The sequence below is a fragment of the Aythya ferina genome, assembly GCF_964211825.1.
Source record: "Aythya ferina genome assembly, chromosome: 3".
NCBI classification, from domain to species: Eukaryota; Metazoa; Chordata; class Aves; order Anseriformes; family Anatidae; genus Aythya; species Aythya ferina.
In genome coordinates, this window is record NC_140298.1 from 50,063,063 (window position 1) to 50,079,290 (window position 16,228).

Genomic DNA, 16,228 nt, shown 5'->3' on the forward strand with positions numbered 1-16,228 from the left:
ATGCAGTCCTCTGCAGTGCCCCAAGGATGGTTACCATATGGTGAATGTCCCGTGTGTTCAGAAATGTGGGGAGACAGTGAGATGGGGGGCACAGGCTGTTTGTGAGGGCAGAAGTGCTGGATCTGTGGGTAGTGACAGGGTCAGGGTGGCACAGGGTGACACCATGCAGACCTGAGCACCAACACCAAGAGGACAATACAGCCTGCTCTGCTAGTCTTCTGGGGACCCTGGGGCACACCAGGCTGCCTGCGAGGGTGGTGCCAGCAAGAAGAGGCAGACTGAGGCTCCTGTGGTCCCACTGCCCTCTTTGGGATCTGGGGAGCAGTTCCCAAAGCCTTCACACATCCCAGGTGTCCTCACAGGAGCCCCAGACCCCCTCAGCTCCCCTCTCTGCTGCCACCCCACACAGCTCCGTGCCCCCAGGCCTGGTGCTGGTGGAGATGCCCTGGGCTGGGCCTGGGGGCCCTGCGGGAGCCTCGTGCTGAGTCTTCTGCAATAAGCGTGCCTCATGGATCAACACACGAGGCAGGCAAACAACTAGCTGCGTGACAGGAGAGAAAGCACAAATATTGACACAGGGAGAAGACACCCCTGAGGCAGCCTTCGCTGCAAACCCTTTGCTGAATGAGCAATAGTTAAATGTTTGTCCTTGCCTCTTTCTTTCAAAAGTAGGACAAATATCTATAGAGTTCCCAGCAGGGAGGTAATCTAACTTTAACTTTCGTACAGTCAAGTAAAACACCCGAGACCCGCGTGAGGGATGCAAGCAGGTCGTCTGAATTATGATTATTCAATCTGGTATTATTTTAATCTGACATGCCTCTCACGTGCTTCATTTAGCTTCATCTTGACCTGAAAACTGTAATCTCAATGCCTTTATCCTTACAGGTGATTTATCCCGATGCAGTACCTTTTTGTATACATATATATGCGTATACATGTGTGCGTAAATATACGTGTGTTTGTTTGAATAGCGAAACCGTGCCTGCGAGGAAGCTCGGCACATTTTGCCATCTCGAGTCCCCTGAGCGTGGTCGGGGTCGCCTTCGAGGCCCCGTCCCTCGCCTTTGCTCTTGCTAACTGTGGCCAGCGGGTAATAAATAAAGAGCCTGGGGGGGGGAGGAGAGACAGACCCCCCCCTTGCAGCGGCTGCGTGCTCCGGGTGACGCTCCCTTGCTCGCTTGCGAGCCGAACGGGGGAAGAAATTAAGGAGGGGGAGAAAATGCCTGAGCCTTCCGTGTGAGATAATGGATGAGCCCGGGATGACCTGTTTTTTTCCTTGCGGTGGAGCGGCGCTGAAGACAGAGGGCACCAGCGCCCAGCCCACAGCCGTCGCCCCGCCGCCAGCGCGCCAGCTCGGGGCGCCCGGGAAGCCGCCGGTGCCTGCTTGGGGCGCCCGGGGAGCGGCCGCCCCACCGGGACAGGTACGGCCCGGCCCGGCACGGCCCGCACCGGCACCGGGCTGCGGCGGGGGGCTGCGGGCGGGGGGCTGCAGGCGGGGGAAGCCTCCCCCCAGCGAGGCTGCCCGCCCGGCTGGACGAGCACCGGGACGGACAGGCTGCCTGCATCGGGGGGTGTGTGTCGGGGTGTCGGGGGTGTCCGTGTGTCGGGGTGTCGGGGTGTCCGTGTGTCGGTATGTCCGCGTGTCGGGGTGTCGGTGTGTCGGTATGTCCGTGTGTCGGGGTGTCGGGGTGTCCGTGTGTCGGGGTGTCCGTGTGTCGGTGCATGCGGGGGGACCGCGGCAGCAGAGGGGCAGAAGTTTGGGGGAAGCACCCAGGGGTGCTCGCGGCCGGGATGCGGGGGCAGGGGCGGGGGCACCGGGAGCCGGGCGCTGTCCCGGGTGCTGACGGCGCCACCGAGCAACAGGGACCCGGCCCGGCCGCGCTCCCCGCTCCCCGCTGCCGGCTCCCGGTGCCGGTGCCGGTCTCGCCGCCCGTCCCTCTCGAGGTCTCCGCTCGCCGCCGCCGGTCTCGCCGCCTCTCCCGGCCCGGAGCCTGGCTGCGAGGCAGGCGTGCCGGTAAAGCGCAGCGGGACTTTGCCCGCCGTTGCCGTAGTAACTAGCATGGATTTCCCCCCCACAACCTCCCCATGGCGTGTGTGTGTGTGTGTGTGACCCCGGCTGCATTACGGGTTCGCCCCTTCCGCACGGAAAAGTTCAGGTAAACTGCAAAGGGGCTCCCTCCCGCTCCTTCCCTCCGCTGACCTTTAAATGACATTTCCCGGCGGCGGCGGGGCAGATTCCTCGGCTCTCTTTCCACCCCCTTGTCTCCCCTGGGAGAGGACCCCCCCGAGCCGGGGAAAGACCCCTCCGGGGAGCCCCAAGGCGAGGAGGGCAGCGCCGCCTCCTGCCGCCGGGGCCGAGCGAGGCCGGGTGCCCGGGGAAACTTCCGAACTTGGGGGGAGCGGGGCAGAACCGGCAGGGGGTGGGGCTCGAAACGGGAGCTTTGGCTGCAAAGAGGAATGGGATCTCTCAGCTCCACGCATGCTGGTGTGCCCGATGGCGTGCCGAGGGAAATAGGCTCACGCTTTGTTTCCATCTCCCTCCGGAAAGTTGCTCCCGGGAGCCTCGGATGAAGCGGGTTGAGCCGGGAGTCTGGGAGAGTGGCGGAGCGAGGATGTGCTGCCGGGCTGGGGTTTGAGAGCGCCCCCCGCTAGCGTGTTTTGTCCCCCGTTTCTGTGCCACCAGGTTGGAAGTCCCTAGGCTGACGGCTGCCTGGCGCTGCGAGAGAGACCTCGCTGTGATGCTGCTCGGAGCGAGCCGGGAGCCGGCGGGGGCGAGCGGATGCCATTTCCTACACGCCCTTAAACCATGTGCAGGCAAGGGGAGCCCTTGAAATTCGTCGCCTGGGTCTGGACGACGTCGTGCAACAAAATGATCGGCGTGCTGCTGGTCTTCGTCCCCGCGCTGCTGCTGGAGGCGGAGGTGCTGCCCCGGGGCACGGGGCGCAGGGCGCTGCTCTCCGCCGCCTCCTCGCAGCGCTCGGTGGCCCGCATGGACGGCGATGTCATCATCGGAGCCCTCTTCTCCGTCCACCACCAGCCCCCGGCCGAGAAAGTGCCCGAGAGGAAGTGCGGGGAAATCCGCGAGCAGTACGGCATCCAGCGGGTGGAAGCCATGTTCCACACTTTGGATAAGATCAACGCCGACCCGGTCCTGCTGCCCAACATCACCCTGGGCAGCGAGATCCGGGACTCGTGCTGGCACTCCTCGGTGGCCCTGGAGCAGAGCATCGAGTTCATACGGGACTCCCTCATCTCCATCAGGGACGACAGGGACGGCGGCAGCCGCTGCCTTTCGGACTCGCAGCCCCAGCCCCAAAGCAGGCTGAAAAAACCCATCGCGGGGGTCATCGGTCCGGGCTCCAGCTCGGTGGCCATCCAGGTGCAGAACCTGCTGCAGCTCTTCGACATCCCGCAGATCGCCTACTCGGCCACCAGCATCGACCTGAGCGACAAAACCCTCTACAAGTACTTCCTGCGGGTGGTCCCCTCCGACACGCTGCAAGCCCGGGCCATGCTCGACATCGTCAAGCGCTACAACTGGACCTACGTGTCCGCCGTCCACACGGAAGGTAGGTACGGGGCGGCCCCCGCAGCTCCCCTCTGGGAGACACGCGAGACAGGGTCCCAAGTGGGCGAAAGCCGGGGTCGCGCAGCCCCACGCCCGCGGGAGGGTCCCCGGGGATCGGAGGCTCCGGAGCTGGGGGCGGCTCCAGCAACCCCCAAACGAGGGTCCCAGCAGCCGCCGGCAGCGCTGCCCCCGTCCTGCCGCCGGCACCCAACAGGTCGCGGCCACTCCGGGCGGCGAGAGGGGCGCCGAGGTTGAGGATGCTCGGAAAGGAGCCCGGGGGTTGCAGCCAGGCGAGCTGCACCGACGTAAAGTGAGGAATTCGTCTTTTGGGGAAAGGCGAGCTCTCCTGATGTCTTTCTGTGGCATTTCTGTAGTCCAGCTATCACCCTAAAAGGTTGTTTTTTAAGTATGAAACTGCAAAGCTGGGGTATTGCTGTTGCAGTTGTGCACCTATTCGCTTCATCTAAGTGTGTCTCTTTCCTGGGTTTGATTAACGATTTCCTCCTCTGCTTTCTGAGCTGACTCCACACCTTCTATCCTCACAGAGATGGCAAAGTAAGAAGTGCTAAGAACATACCCTGTTATGAATAAATAAGAGTCTCCACTAAGAGTTGTGTATACAACATGAAAAGGTGAAATGGATTAAACTGGACCCTTAAAAGACGAAGTGCAGCAGTTCTGAAAAGCCTATGCAAGAGAAGGAAGCAATGACCTGACATTTGCAGTTCATTTTCTGCCCTGTCACAGATGAGGAAAGGAACTGCTATAGAGTTGCATATATGAGCTGTTAAGGTTCCCTATTGCTGACAGATAGGTTTAGATCTTGTGGCAGGCCAGGGTCAAAAATAAACATCAAAGGGGTAAATTCTTTGTGGATGTAAATTGCCACATCTCCCTTCAGTGCACTTCCTGGGAGCTTTGCTAATTCACATTGGCTGAGGATCTGCCTTAAGGGATCTTCTCTCTCTTTCTCTCTCTGTAGATGTAACTATCATTAACACTAGTGGGATTTCTCTCTTTTGGAAAAGACAATAGATTATGAAAGTTATTTCTTCATTATTATTTTTTTTTTTTAAGATCATTATACGTAGCAATTCTATTCATTGCTTGTGAAAAATTTTAATTCAATATCTGTTTTTACAAATAAGCTCCCAAGTGATGAATAATGCTTGCTGCAAGATATTTTTGTAGGATTTAGAGTGATACTTTTGAAGATAGTGGATCGGTTCTACCCCACAAGGTAACAGTCTTCTCTTAGGAAGTGTCATCAAGATTTTGCAGATTATGCAGCTCAAGTTTCTCTCTCTCTCTCTCTCTCTTTTTGGTCTCTTAAAAAAAAGGTGTATCTGCCATACCTTTATTGTTAGAGTTAAGATACTGATTCCACTGGCAATATGTTTAATAAACTTCAACTTCTTTGTTCCTTTCAGGAAGATGTCATTAATCCCCGTTGCAATTGCTGTTGGGTGGATTTCAAAGACTTTTTTTTTTTTTTTTCTTTTTTTTTTTTTCCCCATGTGAAGTGAAATTAGTACACATGAAAATCAGTGTGAATTATTCAATTTCTGTTGCCTGAATTTCTGTGCATTCACTGTGAGATTGCTGCTTGGTGATGTGCTAAAGGTAGGCTCATGCTTCACAGACAACACAGAGCCACTCTGAATAGTAGCCTGTTTGAATCGGAGCTGCTCCAGCCATGCTATGTTCGGAAATACAGGAATAAAGTTGGAAACATTCCTCCTCCACATTTACTCACAGGCCTCCATACTGTCTTTATGGTGGGCTGCAAAATGTGTTGGGAGGGATTCCAGGGTACCATGGAGCATCCAACCAGTCTCTCCACTCAGTCCCTCATTCTCATGGGGTGGACAATCCTCAGCTCTTGTAGCCACCCAACCACAAGGGGATGCAATGAGACCACAAACTTGCCTACCTGTGTCAGCCAGCAGTGCTCCTCAGTCAACAGTGACCCAGGGCAGGGTCACAGAAATAACCCAGAGGTGATGAGCTCTTTCTCAGGCAGTCTGAACCATTCAACTCCTCCAGTCCCCTTCCTCTGCTCCAACGCTCTGGCTGGAGTTATCCGAATTCCCAGAACAACACTAGTCTATAGAAATATGCTTCTAATGAAAGTCAGAAATAAATAGCACACTATTTGGTGCATACATTTCTTAACATGGAGCCTACACATGCCATGAGAATCAGGACAGTAAAGTCACCCAATCTGTAGCATGATGTCTTTCAGGTAGTCCTCAGTATCCTTCTTTGCATTTGACGTGAAGGTTCATTCTTTTTGTGTTAATGCCATTATTGGTGACCACATTTAACAATATACACAATCTCCACATACTGTTACATGACATTGCATGGAGGCATGCCATGCCATTTCTTTTTCTTTTCACCATTGTTTATTAAGATACATAAACATTGCACTTGGTTAGAAACTTCTCAGTTAGTGAATAAAATCTGTTTTCAAAGGCCCACATAACTCCTTTTAGATTTAAACTTGGCACATAGAGCTCCACATTGGAGAAAAAAACAAAGTCAAGTTACTATGCTTGGTTATTGTGTATCTCAGCTGAGCAGAGTTACACATCATGAGAGTGCATTTACTTCAGAGTAGGCAGCAGTCATGAAATGATGTGAGAAATCTGTGCGTCTGCTTGTGGAAGGCTGTGTGACAGAGTAGCTGCAAGGCATTTCCAAGACTACTATTTTTTTTAAAGGAATCTTCAAAGGTCATTCAGTATTGGAGCTCTTGGCATGGGTACATCTTCTCAGCTCTTAGGCTTGGAAGGCATCCTTATCTAGAAATGCAGATAAGTGTATGTCTAACGCCAAGCCAAGGCATCCTGTGGAAATCAAAGGGATTAAAAGCACCTGCATGGAGCTAGGCACAATCCTAGGGGTGCTCCTGAATTCAGGTTGTATTCACACATAGCAGGTGTGATCAGGGCAGAAGGAGTCTTTCTTGCTAAGGGTTACTTGCTACATGAGATACCTTCAGAGACAGGTATTATTTTCACCTCACTGGACAGCCACTGGTTCTACATGTGGTAGAACTGGGAAGAACTGGGCTACCTTCTTCTGTGGCCAGAGAACAGCCCCTCAGCTGTCCTGGGACAAGGCCAGAAATGCTGAGCAGAGATGGTGAGCACCACCTCCGTGCTGTGTGGCTCTGAATGCACAGAAGGTAGCAGGGCTGTCTCCAGAAAGCAGAGAGCAGCTATGAGATTACGGTACATTACACCACCATCCAAAACCACAAGACGCCTACACATTGGCTGGTAACCAGCACACAGTCTCCAGCAATTCCCTCACCTTTATTCCATCACCTTTAAAGCAGGCAAGATGAGGGCGTAAGAAGTCCTTTTATCATCTCATTTTCCAAGGAGATCACTTCTGAAGAAACAAATAGAAATACTTCGTGCCTGTGCCTCGCTTTTCGTTTCAATCATGGCATACATGTTGGCCTTATAAAATGTATGTAAGATTTTTTTAATTTTGTGAATGCAAAATACAAATTTGCAGAATAGATCTGTTTGACCACCATTGTCTATTTATTGACTATTCTTGCACTTTAGTGTACAAATACCCCTTTACAAATAAAATTTTAATTCTAGCAGGTTGACATGTGGACTTTGTAGAAATATCTTTGTAAATGGACCATTAAAGTTAACTGCACCAAATTCTTATTATTTATAGATTAATTTTACTGATAACACTGAGATGTTTCTGGTCATGATCAAATTTGCCAGATATGTATTACAAGGCTGTTCCTTTTGCTTGAGTAAAAGGCTTGAAATGAACTATGATGAAACAGATGGCACAACTGTAAAGGCGTTCAGCTCAAAGTAGACAGTAGGGTATTTAGTCATCTTCGTAATGATTTTTGATAATCTGACTACCACACACTGCATTGTAGTAACATATAGGGAACTCATATGCATGGTCATATATGCTGGAATGAGAATGGCAGGATGTAAGCCTTGCACTTAATTGCAGTTTTCACAGGAAATAATTTCTTTTGGTAGGACTCACTAAAGTAGCTTTAGACGTGATAGAAAATAATACTCCCGTTTAAAGATAAGTGGGGCAATATCCACCAGATGGTTCAAAAGAATAATTTTCATATAATAGGGCTGTATTTAATTTCTCACAAGCTGTTCTTGCAGTTATTCCTAGCAATGGTACATTATTAATTCCATAGCATTACTGGCTGATTGATACTTTCTGATAAAATTATGGTCAGGCAATAGTGAACAGCAACTCCAATTCATATGCTTGAAATTTCAGAGTTTACAAGTGTTTCTATCAACAGCTATAAAAATTCTCTTAAACCTCATAAAGTGTTGTGAACTGTGCCTGAGATGTGTGGTCACAAATGAATACCCCAATCTATTTCTTTCTCTGTTTAACTTGCTTCACCTACCTTCATCAGAAGCTTCAGGATAAGGAAAAAATGAGAGAGAAATGTCCTGATGGGGATAGAAATTAATTTAAAAGCAAGTGGGGACTAGAGTATTCCCTGTATTGGACAAATTTATTGTATTTATTAGAAAGTGCTGGGAGAATCGTTTACATTGATTGATGTTGACAAAATTACTGCAGGTGGCAAATGCCATAGAGGAGCAAGAGAAATTTGTTCTGGAAAATATATTGCTTTGCAGTACTCCTAAATTCACAAATAATCGAACTTTTCAACTGCACAACTGGCAGCTGCATGAGTTAAATCACCTCAGAAGAATCATCTAACTTCGATGCCTTCTAGCAATATTATTAGAGTTCATATTTATCGGTAGATACCATATGTTCATTTGTGCTTTACTTCTATTTTTTTTTTTTTTCATTATCTCCTTGTTTTCATATTTGTATGTCCCACATTTCTTGGAAACTCCTGCAGGGTACTTGTCGCAGTGAATATTGTTTTAAGAAAATGAACTGTATTTTCTCAAAAGGCCATATAAAAATACCTCTATAGTATTGCTTTGAACTGTAGTTCATAATATGAAGGTGCTTGTTCTTAGGTTTCTCAGACAGAAAAACAAAAACTGTGTGATGTGTAATATGACTAGGAGTAGTGTCACCCATTGAGAAAGATTTTTCAGGGGTCTGATGAACCAGTGAGTTGGTAACTGTTGGAGACCAGAAGCATTGTACCTGCCACACAAAACCCAGAAAAGTAATGGTCAAAGTCATTATAACTGGTGCTCACTGGACCACATGAAACAAACCAGCGATTTCAGTATATTTTATGTGTGGCAGGTGTTCACAGCATAAGCCACCATCACCCATGACACTAATTAACACCTGTGCTGACAGTCTGATCAGGAAGGCCTGAGACTGATTGGACATGAATTAGAACAGTTTTTCACTGAAGGAAACCATCCCTCCATCTATTTGCTAAGCAATAACGCCAAAGGTGGGTGGGAAGATATGCACAACAAATGAAAGCCATCCAGTGTATCACCAGATTGGTTTTGCTGGCTAACTTGTCAGACTGGATCTTTTCCCAAATCTGATATTGCATTATTATTACTATTAATATATAACTTAAAGAGATAAAAGAGTTTATTTAAAAATAAACTGTCATTGGCTGAGGACTCTGTTAACACATAGGGAAATATTAAAACTGCTGTACTGGTCCTTCAGTAGAGGGTGAATATTAAAAGGAGCAGGAGCAGGGCATGCACAGAGCACGCTTTCACAGCTCCTGTTTGTAGGATCTTCCCAAATACTAGATTACCAGCCACCAATGGACCTTTCCTTTGTGAATTAGTCTAATCCTTTTTTTTGCACCTATTTATATTGCAGTCTCCCTAGTGTCATAACAGAGAACTCTATAACTTAATCATATGTTGTATGAACAAGTGTTTCCTGTTATTTAGTTAAACCTGTTACTTAACGCCTGCATTACATTCATATATTTGTACAAAATTTATCATAGTTTGTTAATCCTGATCATTATCCTGTTCTAATTTCAATAGGAAGTGTGAGCCAACAGAGCTGTATGCAGTGTTTGAGGCAGGGGTGCACCATGGTTAAACTCACTCATGAAGTAATGTTTTGTATTGGTCTCAGACTTTTCCTGAGAAACTTCTAGCATTCCATTACCTTTTTAGCTACCACAATGCACTGAACAGATGCCATCAGAAAAAACTTTAAGATTACCACAAAGACTTTCTCTTAAATGGTAAAGCCTATTTTAGAGGCCATAATATTCAGGAGTTTACTCATGTGCGTTACTCTCCATATGTTAACACACAATATATTTCCTACAGTTTTGTTCCTATCTGTTGGCCAATTATTAATCCATAGCAGCACCTTCTGTCTTATTCTATATTACCTTTGCTTCTGTGAGAGTCAGGGACCTCATCAAAAGCTTTCTTAAATTCCAAGTGCTTCATAGTTTTTGTATCATTCAATGGTTATCTGCTCCAGCAAACGAGACCAGTAATCTTCTGAGGCACGTATTTTCTCTGTAAAAGCTGTTTCGGTTCTTCCTGAATATGGCAAAATTATTTATGTATGCATTAATACATTTTTTGTTATGGTTCTTACCAATTAGCTTTGGGCAGAAATGTCCCAAGTCTGTTGTTCATTGTTACCCCCCATGCCTATAAATGCTCTATAAATTCCATTAAATAATTAAAGCTGATATGTGAAAATATAAAATTACTTTTTCCACCTTATCATTGCCATCTGTTTTGGTATCAAGGCCAGTTTAATGGGTGGCAATGCATCATAGCAGAATTCTGCTTTGAAAATTAGCTGGTATTGGCAATTTGTCAAATCCATGTTATGGATTTGTTATGAAATATTGACACTCTGAGACAACTGTTCAGACTTGTCTACAAAAGGAATGACCTTTCTATGAGAACCATCCTATCCCCCTTCACAGACAGTGCAGATCCAGAGAATTAATTTAACTTCTCTGCTATGGTTTTATCTTCCATGACTGCTCTTTTTATATATCTGATTATCACTGAATATCAGGCAAGTTTCCCATTTCTGGAATATTTACAGAATGGTGGATTATTATATTCTACATCTTTATGTCTCAAAATTGTTTCATATTGTTTTATTTTGGTTTTATATTTTGTTTGACAAGGTATGCCCTGTTCTCTTTTCCTCATTAGTACACAAATTCCACTTTTTATTTATTTATTTTATTTTATTTTATTATATTTTATTTTATTTTATTTTATTTTATTTTATTTTATTTTATTTTATTTTATTTTATTTTATTTTATTTTATTTTATTTTATTTTAATAGCTTTAGGAAATTTACTTTTCTGTTCTATCATGCTGGCTTTTTCATCCTTTCAGAACTTTTTTTTTTTTTTTTTTTGAGTGGTGGCTTATAAAAGTGCTCTTAGCCTCTTACATCTTAGTCTCTTATATATTTCTAAGTATTTTCCATGTAATTTCTTAGTATTTTATTTTTCTCTTTTTAACTTCCTTGAAATTAGGTTTCTCCTTTTTTATAATTTATTTTGTTTTCAATCAAACACTACCGTAACTGATTTTTATTTCACTCACAGCTCTTTCAAAATATTAATAGAGCCAGACTTACACTTTTTTTTTTTTTTTTTTTTAATATAGTTAGGTCTTAATAAGGCTTTGTATACTTCTCAAGACTAAATCAAGTGCTTACTCTTTTGTGAGTTCAGTGAGCAGATGAGTCAACACACACATGAAAAGTAAATCAATACACAGCATGTAAGATTTGCCTTCATTTTCCATTAGCTAACCTAAAGCTTTGCAGTACTGCATACAGATCCAGGGTGTGTTAATAGTGTTTTGTGACATGTGGGGTGCTTTTTAATGAAAAGTACTGTTTATCACAAGCTGTCCTTTCCTCTTGCTACCTGCCACTATCTGGATGGCTTGTGTCTATCAAGAACTGGTGTGACAGATGTTTCATTTTACTGAAAAGTCATGATGTTTGTTATACAGTGCAGTGGTCCTCGTTTTGAACAATTTCCATTTGTATTCTCTGTTGAATGTTTTTGAACAAGTGAATTACGTAAAGAATATCTGCATTATATTAACAGACAACAATGATTTATAAATCCCTTTGAAATGTGATAGAAATGTTGTAAGGAAAGGCATTTGACAGTTCTGCTAGACAAAGCAGAATACATTGTGTCCTGTGCTGGTGCAGAGAGTAAGTGCAGCTTTAGGGCTCTTGATCCACTGCTCATTGAAGTTGTCTGACGGTCCTCTATCTGAGTTCAGTGGATCCTGAATGGGGCTTAACATCGCTATCATATATTATCTTTTCATGTTATGGAAGTGTCATTCCTCAGAGAGCACTAAAAATCCCCAGGGCTTGTGAATCCTGCAGTCAGAAGCATCTCATAGTTAAAGGAACATAGTGTAAAACTGTGTGAAGACAAACAATTTACTGAATTTGCATAGATATTAAAAGACATTCATATACATATTTTTTTTTCCTTCCAACTGGAAGAAGGTTGAATCTAGTTCACTTCTAAATACAAATTCTCCAGTGAATTTAACTCTTCTTTCTCTCTGCATATTGTTAGTGGGACAAACTTTCATTTTCTTAAATGTAGTCACAATTTGCAGTTGTTTGACTATCAACTTTCATCCTTATTCCTCAAACGTTTTTTTCAGACAAAACTCATCCAGGCAACAACAATAAGAACAAGGCATGAAAACTGCTGAAGTTACAGTCATTGGAAATCTGAATAGATACTCATAAATACTTCCTTAAAACATCTGGCTAGGCTCAACTGAACATTGAATGTTTGGTCCAATGTAGAGTAGAATATGAAAGATAATTATCATTAATTATGAGGAATTGAGGAAACATTTCATGCTTATTTATATATCTTACCCATATGGTGCTTGGTGGAGAGGCTTGAGTGCAAGGAAATTTGGCATGTAGGCCACAGTAGTGATTTTGTTAAGTGCTGGATATTGAAAGATGGTAATTCTCCTAGTGAGAATGTATTTCTCTGACTGCAGGCTCCACATGTATAAATCTCAGTCTCTTGCCTGAGCAGCAAAAAAATGAAATATTGACAGCTCTGTAAAGGAATGCTATATTATCAGCATTGCTAAAGCTGGTAGGATGATGTGAGAGACTGGAATGTTGAAATCCACTAATACTGAACTGGGTAGAATGGGTTACAGCCCTGGGCCAAAAATATTCTTTCAGAGAATGCCTTTATTTGCCAGGCCACAATTCCCTGGGAGCATAAACTCATATTCAGGATCAGATTAAAAAATCCATGTCTATGTGAAGTGAAGTGCTGTGCTGGGACAGTCAAATCACTATGCTGGAACAAAAGTGTTCAAGATTTTAAAAAGGGGAAGGAGCCAGGCAGGAGCCTTGGCAGCCTGGGTATCACTCAGCCACAGCTTACCAGTCAGTAGGTCCTTCAGCTAAGCCATGTGCCTTTTCATTAGTCATTTCTTGTTCCCTTCCTCTTTAAGACGCTAGGATCGTGGTCGTCAAGTGTCACTGAATTACCTTGTAAATATAGCATTAGTCTTTCTCTTTCATGTGGATATCTGGCTGTGTCAAACCAGTCTTTGTTCACTGCCAGATTTGTCCAGGAGTCCAACATCCAACTGTTTAGCCTGTGTATGTTAAGTGACAGCACCAGTGTCAGTCACCCAGTGCAGAACCAGATTTCTTCCACCTTCCCAAGTGGCTGCCAACCCAAGTGGAAATGATGAGAAGATTTTCCAGGATCTCCTTCTGGATTTGTCACTGACCTCAGAAAGAGACGGCTGATGTTCTCTTAAATCTATCCCTAAACATGCCCATAATGATGTCCTCCAATGTTGGCATCCTGTGAAAAGGTAGGATGTAGTAAGTGTGAGTCTGCAGCATAAGGAGAACGATGTCAAAAACTGATGTTATGAAGTTGAGAGAGGCAATGAATATTGATTTAATTATATTACGGAAAAGGCAAAAATGGATAGTGTTGAGTTGTGCCAAAAATCCCAAAGCAAAACTCAAGTGAGCTATCCCAGACAACTCTGGGTACCAAGACAGTGATCTTCAGAAAATAATAAGATGGTGATTCAGGATTCCAATGACAAAAAATATATATAATTAAATTATAGCCCATCAGTGTGACTCTGCAGAAAATAGGTATCACACCAACCTGATCTTGTTCTTTGATGGAAGTGCAGACTTGGTAACTAAAGGTAACTGTGCAGGTGGAGTATCTTGGATTTTTGGAATTAGTGTTACAGGATATTTTGATTAAAAACACACTATGAAATATTAGCAAAACAGACATCACATAAATTAAAACTTAGCACATTGACCTCAGTAAGTGGAGAGTGACCCCATCAAATGGGGTTGTTTAAACTGCATTGCACAGAGATCAGCAGTGTCTAATGCCTCGCTGTCTTCATCAATGATATAGAAAGCATAATTGCTGATAAGATATACAAGTTTGTGGAAAGATAAGTACTGGGGAGAAAAGGAAAGATTCATATCTCTTGGGAAGCTAGGCCCAGTCTAAGAAAATACATGCTAATACAGTCAAATGCCAACCACATATGCAGGATTAAGGCACATGTGCCACTTGCACAGGAAAAGAATTGTGCCTCTGAAAGGAGTCTTAAATACAGTGTATGGTTACAGAGAAGCTGCATCAAAAATCAGACAAAACAACCTCAAGATTCAAAAAGCTAATATCATTCTTGAGAGAGAGGGAATTTGACCTCAATGTAAGGATTATTTTTATTAACCTTGCTGTTCTCTGTTCAGTTCTGTTATCGATATTTTAGGAAGAAATAAAGTTAAATATTGGAAAGAGATAAGGATAAAATTCTCTAAATGATATGAGGGCTGAAAGAATGCCTTATAACAGGAAACTAAAACCATTTATTCTATCTGATTTGCAAAAAAAAAAAAAAAAAAAAAAAAAAAAAAAAAAAAGCAGCCTATTTTACCCCCCCAAAATGTTTAATTTCCTCCAAACAAACAAAACCACTAGGAATGAAAGGCTCTGTATCCTAATGGTTAAATGCATAGCAAGTGCCAAACGCTGGTAGGTGAACAACTTCAATTAGAAACAAGACAAACACTTGTACTTTTGAAGATGATTAACCACTGTGACAAATGACTGAGGAAAATGATACATTTACAGTCTTTCAATGTTGTCTAACCAAAATGTGCTGCAGATGTTCCAGACCAGTTTTACTCAAATGCAAATCACTGGACACAGCACAGTTCACGCAGAGTATAGCTGGCGCTATACAGGTGGTCAGGTATGATGAGCTGATGGTTCTTTCTAACACTAAATCCTATGCATTTATTGATACTTCTGATTATGTAAGCAGAGAGGAGAAACATTTAATTTAAAGAGTTCCTTAACATTCATGTGTTCACTAATTGTCTCAGCTGCCTTGGAAAATTAAAAGAATCCTGTGCTGTTGATATTGATCCTATGGGAAAATAAATTTAGGACTAAACAACACTTTTAGTCAAAGTTAGTCCAGTGATCCAATTTCCATCCTTTATTTTGAGTCAATATTTGTTCATTTACGAGCAATTGGTGCTTTGTTATACATTTTACCCTCAGTTTACAGAGCCCTTTAGTTCTTACTGTTTTTGTTTGCTTGGTGGAAATTTCAGTTTTCATGCAAATTTTATACTGCCCTGTTATCTTACCTATGACAGAATATTTCCCTTGTGAGAGAAAAAAACAGCACGTTTTCTAAAAGGATGCAGTGACGTTTTTCTCATGGTCTCATGAATTCAAACACCACATTGAATCTAAAATGATATAATTCATCTGACAACACATGCAAAGTAACACAGCAAAACAAAACACCATGGATGAAAACAAGAAACTGGTAGCTAGGACAATTAACATTTTTACCCAGCAGGTTTTCTAGAAAGGAATGCCGTAGTGAATTTTGTGAATATGTTCTGTAATTTTAACAGACAATACATAGGCATTATGTCTTCTGTTATTCCAGAATGTAAGTAGCATGTTATAGATGCTATCCCTTCATGCAAGGAGCATCTTAATGTGCTCTTACAAGGCAATTTCAAGTATAGTCATGCTTGAAATCTTAATGAGTTTGTCGTACCCACTTCTGTCTATTCTACTGAGTCCAAATGTATGTTAAAAAATGTATTCAACTTTTGTCATAGCTATGGTGTTGCCCGTGAAGTATGAAGCAGAAATGTGCTGGTGCCACAAATATCCTAAGACACATCACTGCTTTTTATAGTTCATATCCTGAGGACATATGAATAATAAAATGCTCTTTAAAATTCTGGCTATACATCTGTATTTACATTCAGACCTATGATTCTGCCTTAATGAAGTCAATGGGAGATTAGCTATTGACTGAAATTTAGCAATGCATCTGACTCTATGGGGAGAAACTTTAAGGTGCAAAACACTCTTGCTTGATCCAAAAAGGCATGTGAACACTGACTCAACTCCAAGTGCTTGAATTATGGAAGACAAGAATTAACCATATACTTACAGGACATGTTTTCTGAGGATTGGTCATATCACAGAAGTGTCCAGCGCTTTATAAGCTTAGGCACTGGGTGCTTTATCTCACATTAAAGACAAGCTTTCTATAGATACAATTAATATTTAGAAACCTTGTTAATGTCTGTGTAGTAGGTTAGGCTAGAGGGAA

The 16,228-nt window shown here is 43.7% G+C and overlaps 1 protein-coding gene across 7 annotated transcripts in view; it reads left to right on the plus strand.

Moving 5' to 3' along the window:
* The first annotated feature begins 1,182 nt into the window (after window positions 1-1,182).
* Window positions 1,183-16,228, plus strand: part of GRM1 (glutamate metabotropic receptor 1) — a 183,125-nt gene continuing 168,079 nt past the window's right edge. For 3 of the 7 annotated variants that reach the window (XM_084513314.1, XM_084513316.1, XM_084513315.1), the window contains exons 1-2: window positions 1,183-1,424; window positions 2,687-3,572. In XM_084513314.1, the coding sequence (XP_084369440.1) occupies window positions 2,810-3,572 (763 nt within the window). In that variant the 5' untranslated portion in view covers window positions 1,183-1,424; window positions 2,687-2,809. Of the gene's footprint in view, window positions 1,425-1,552; window positions 1,575-2,686; window positions 3,573-16,228 lie in introns of those variants that run through there. The other 4 variants (XM_084513318.1, XM_084513317.1, XM_084513312.1 and 1 more) reach the window with 4 other exon arrangements.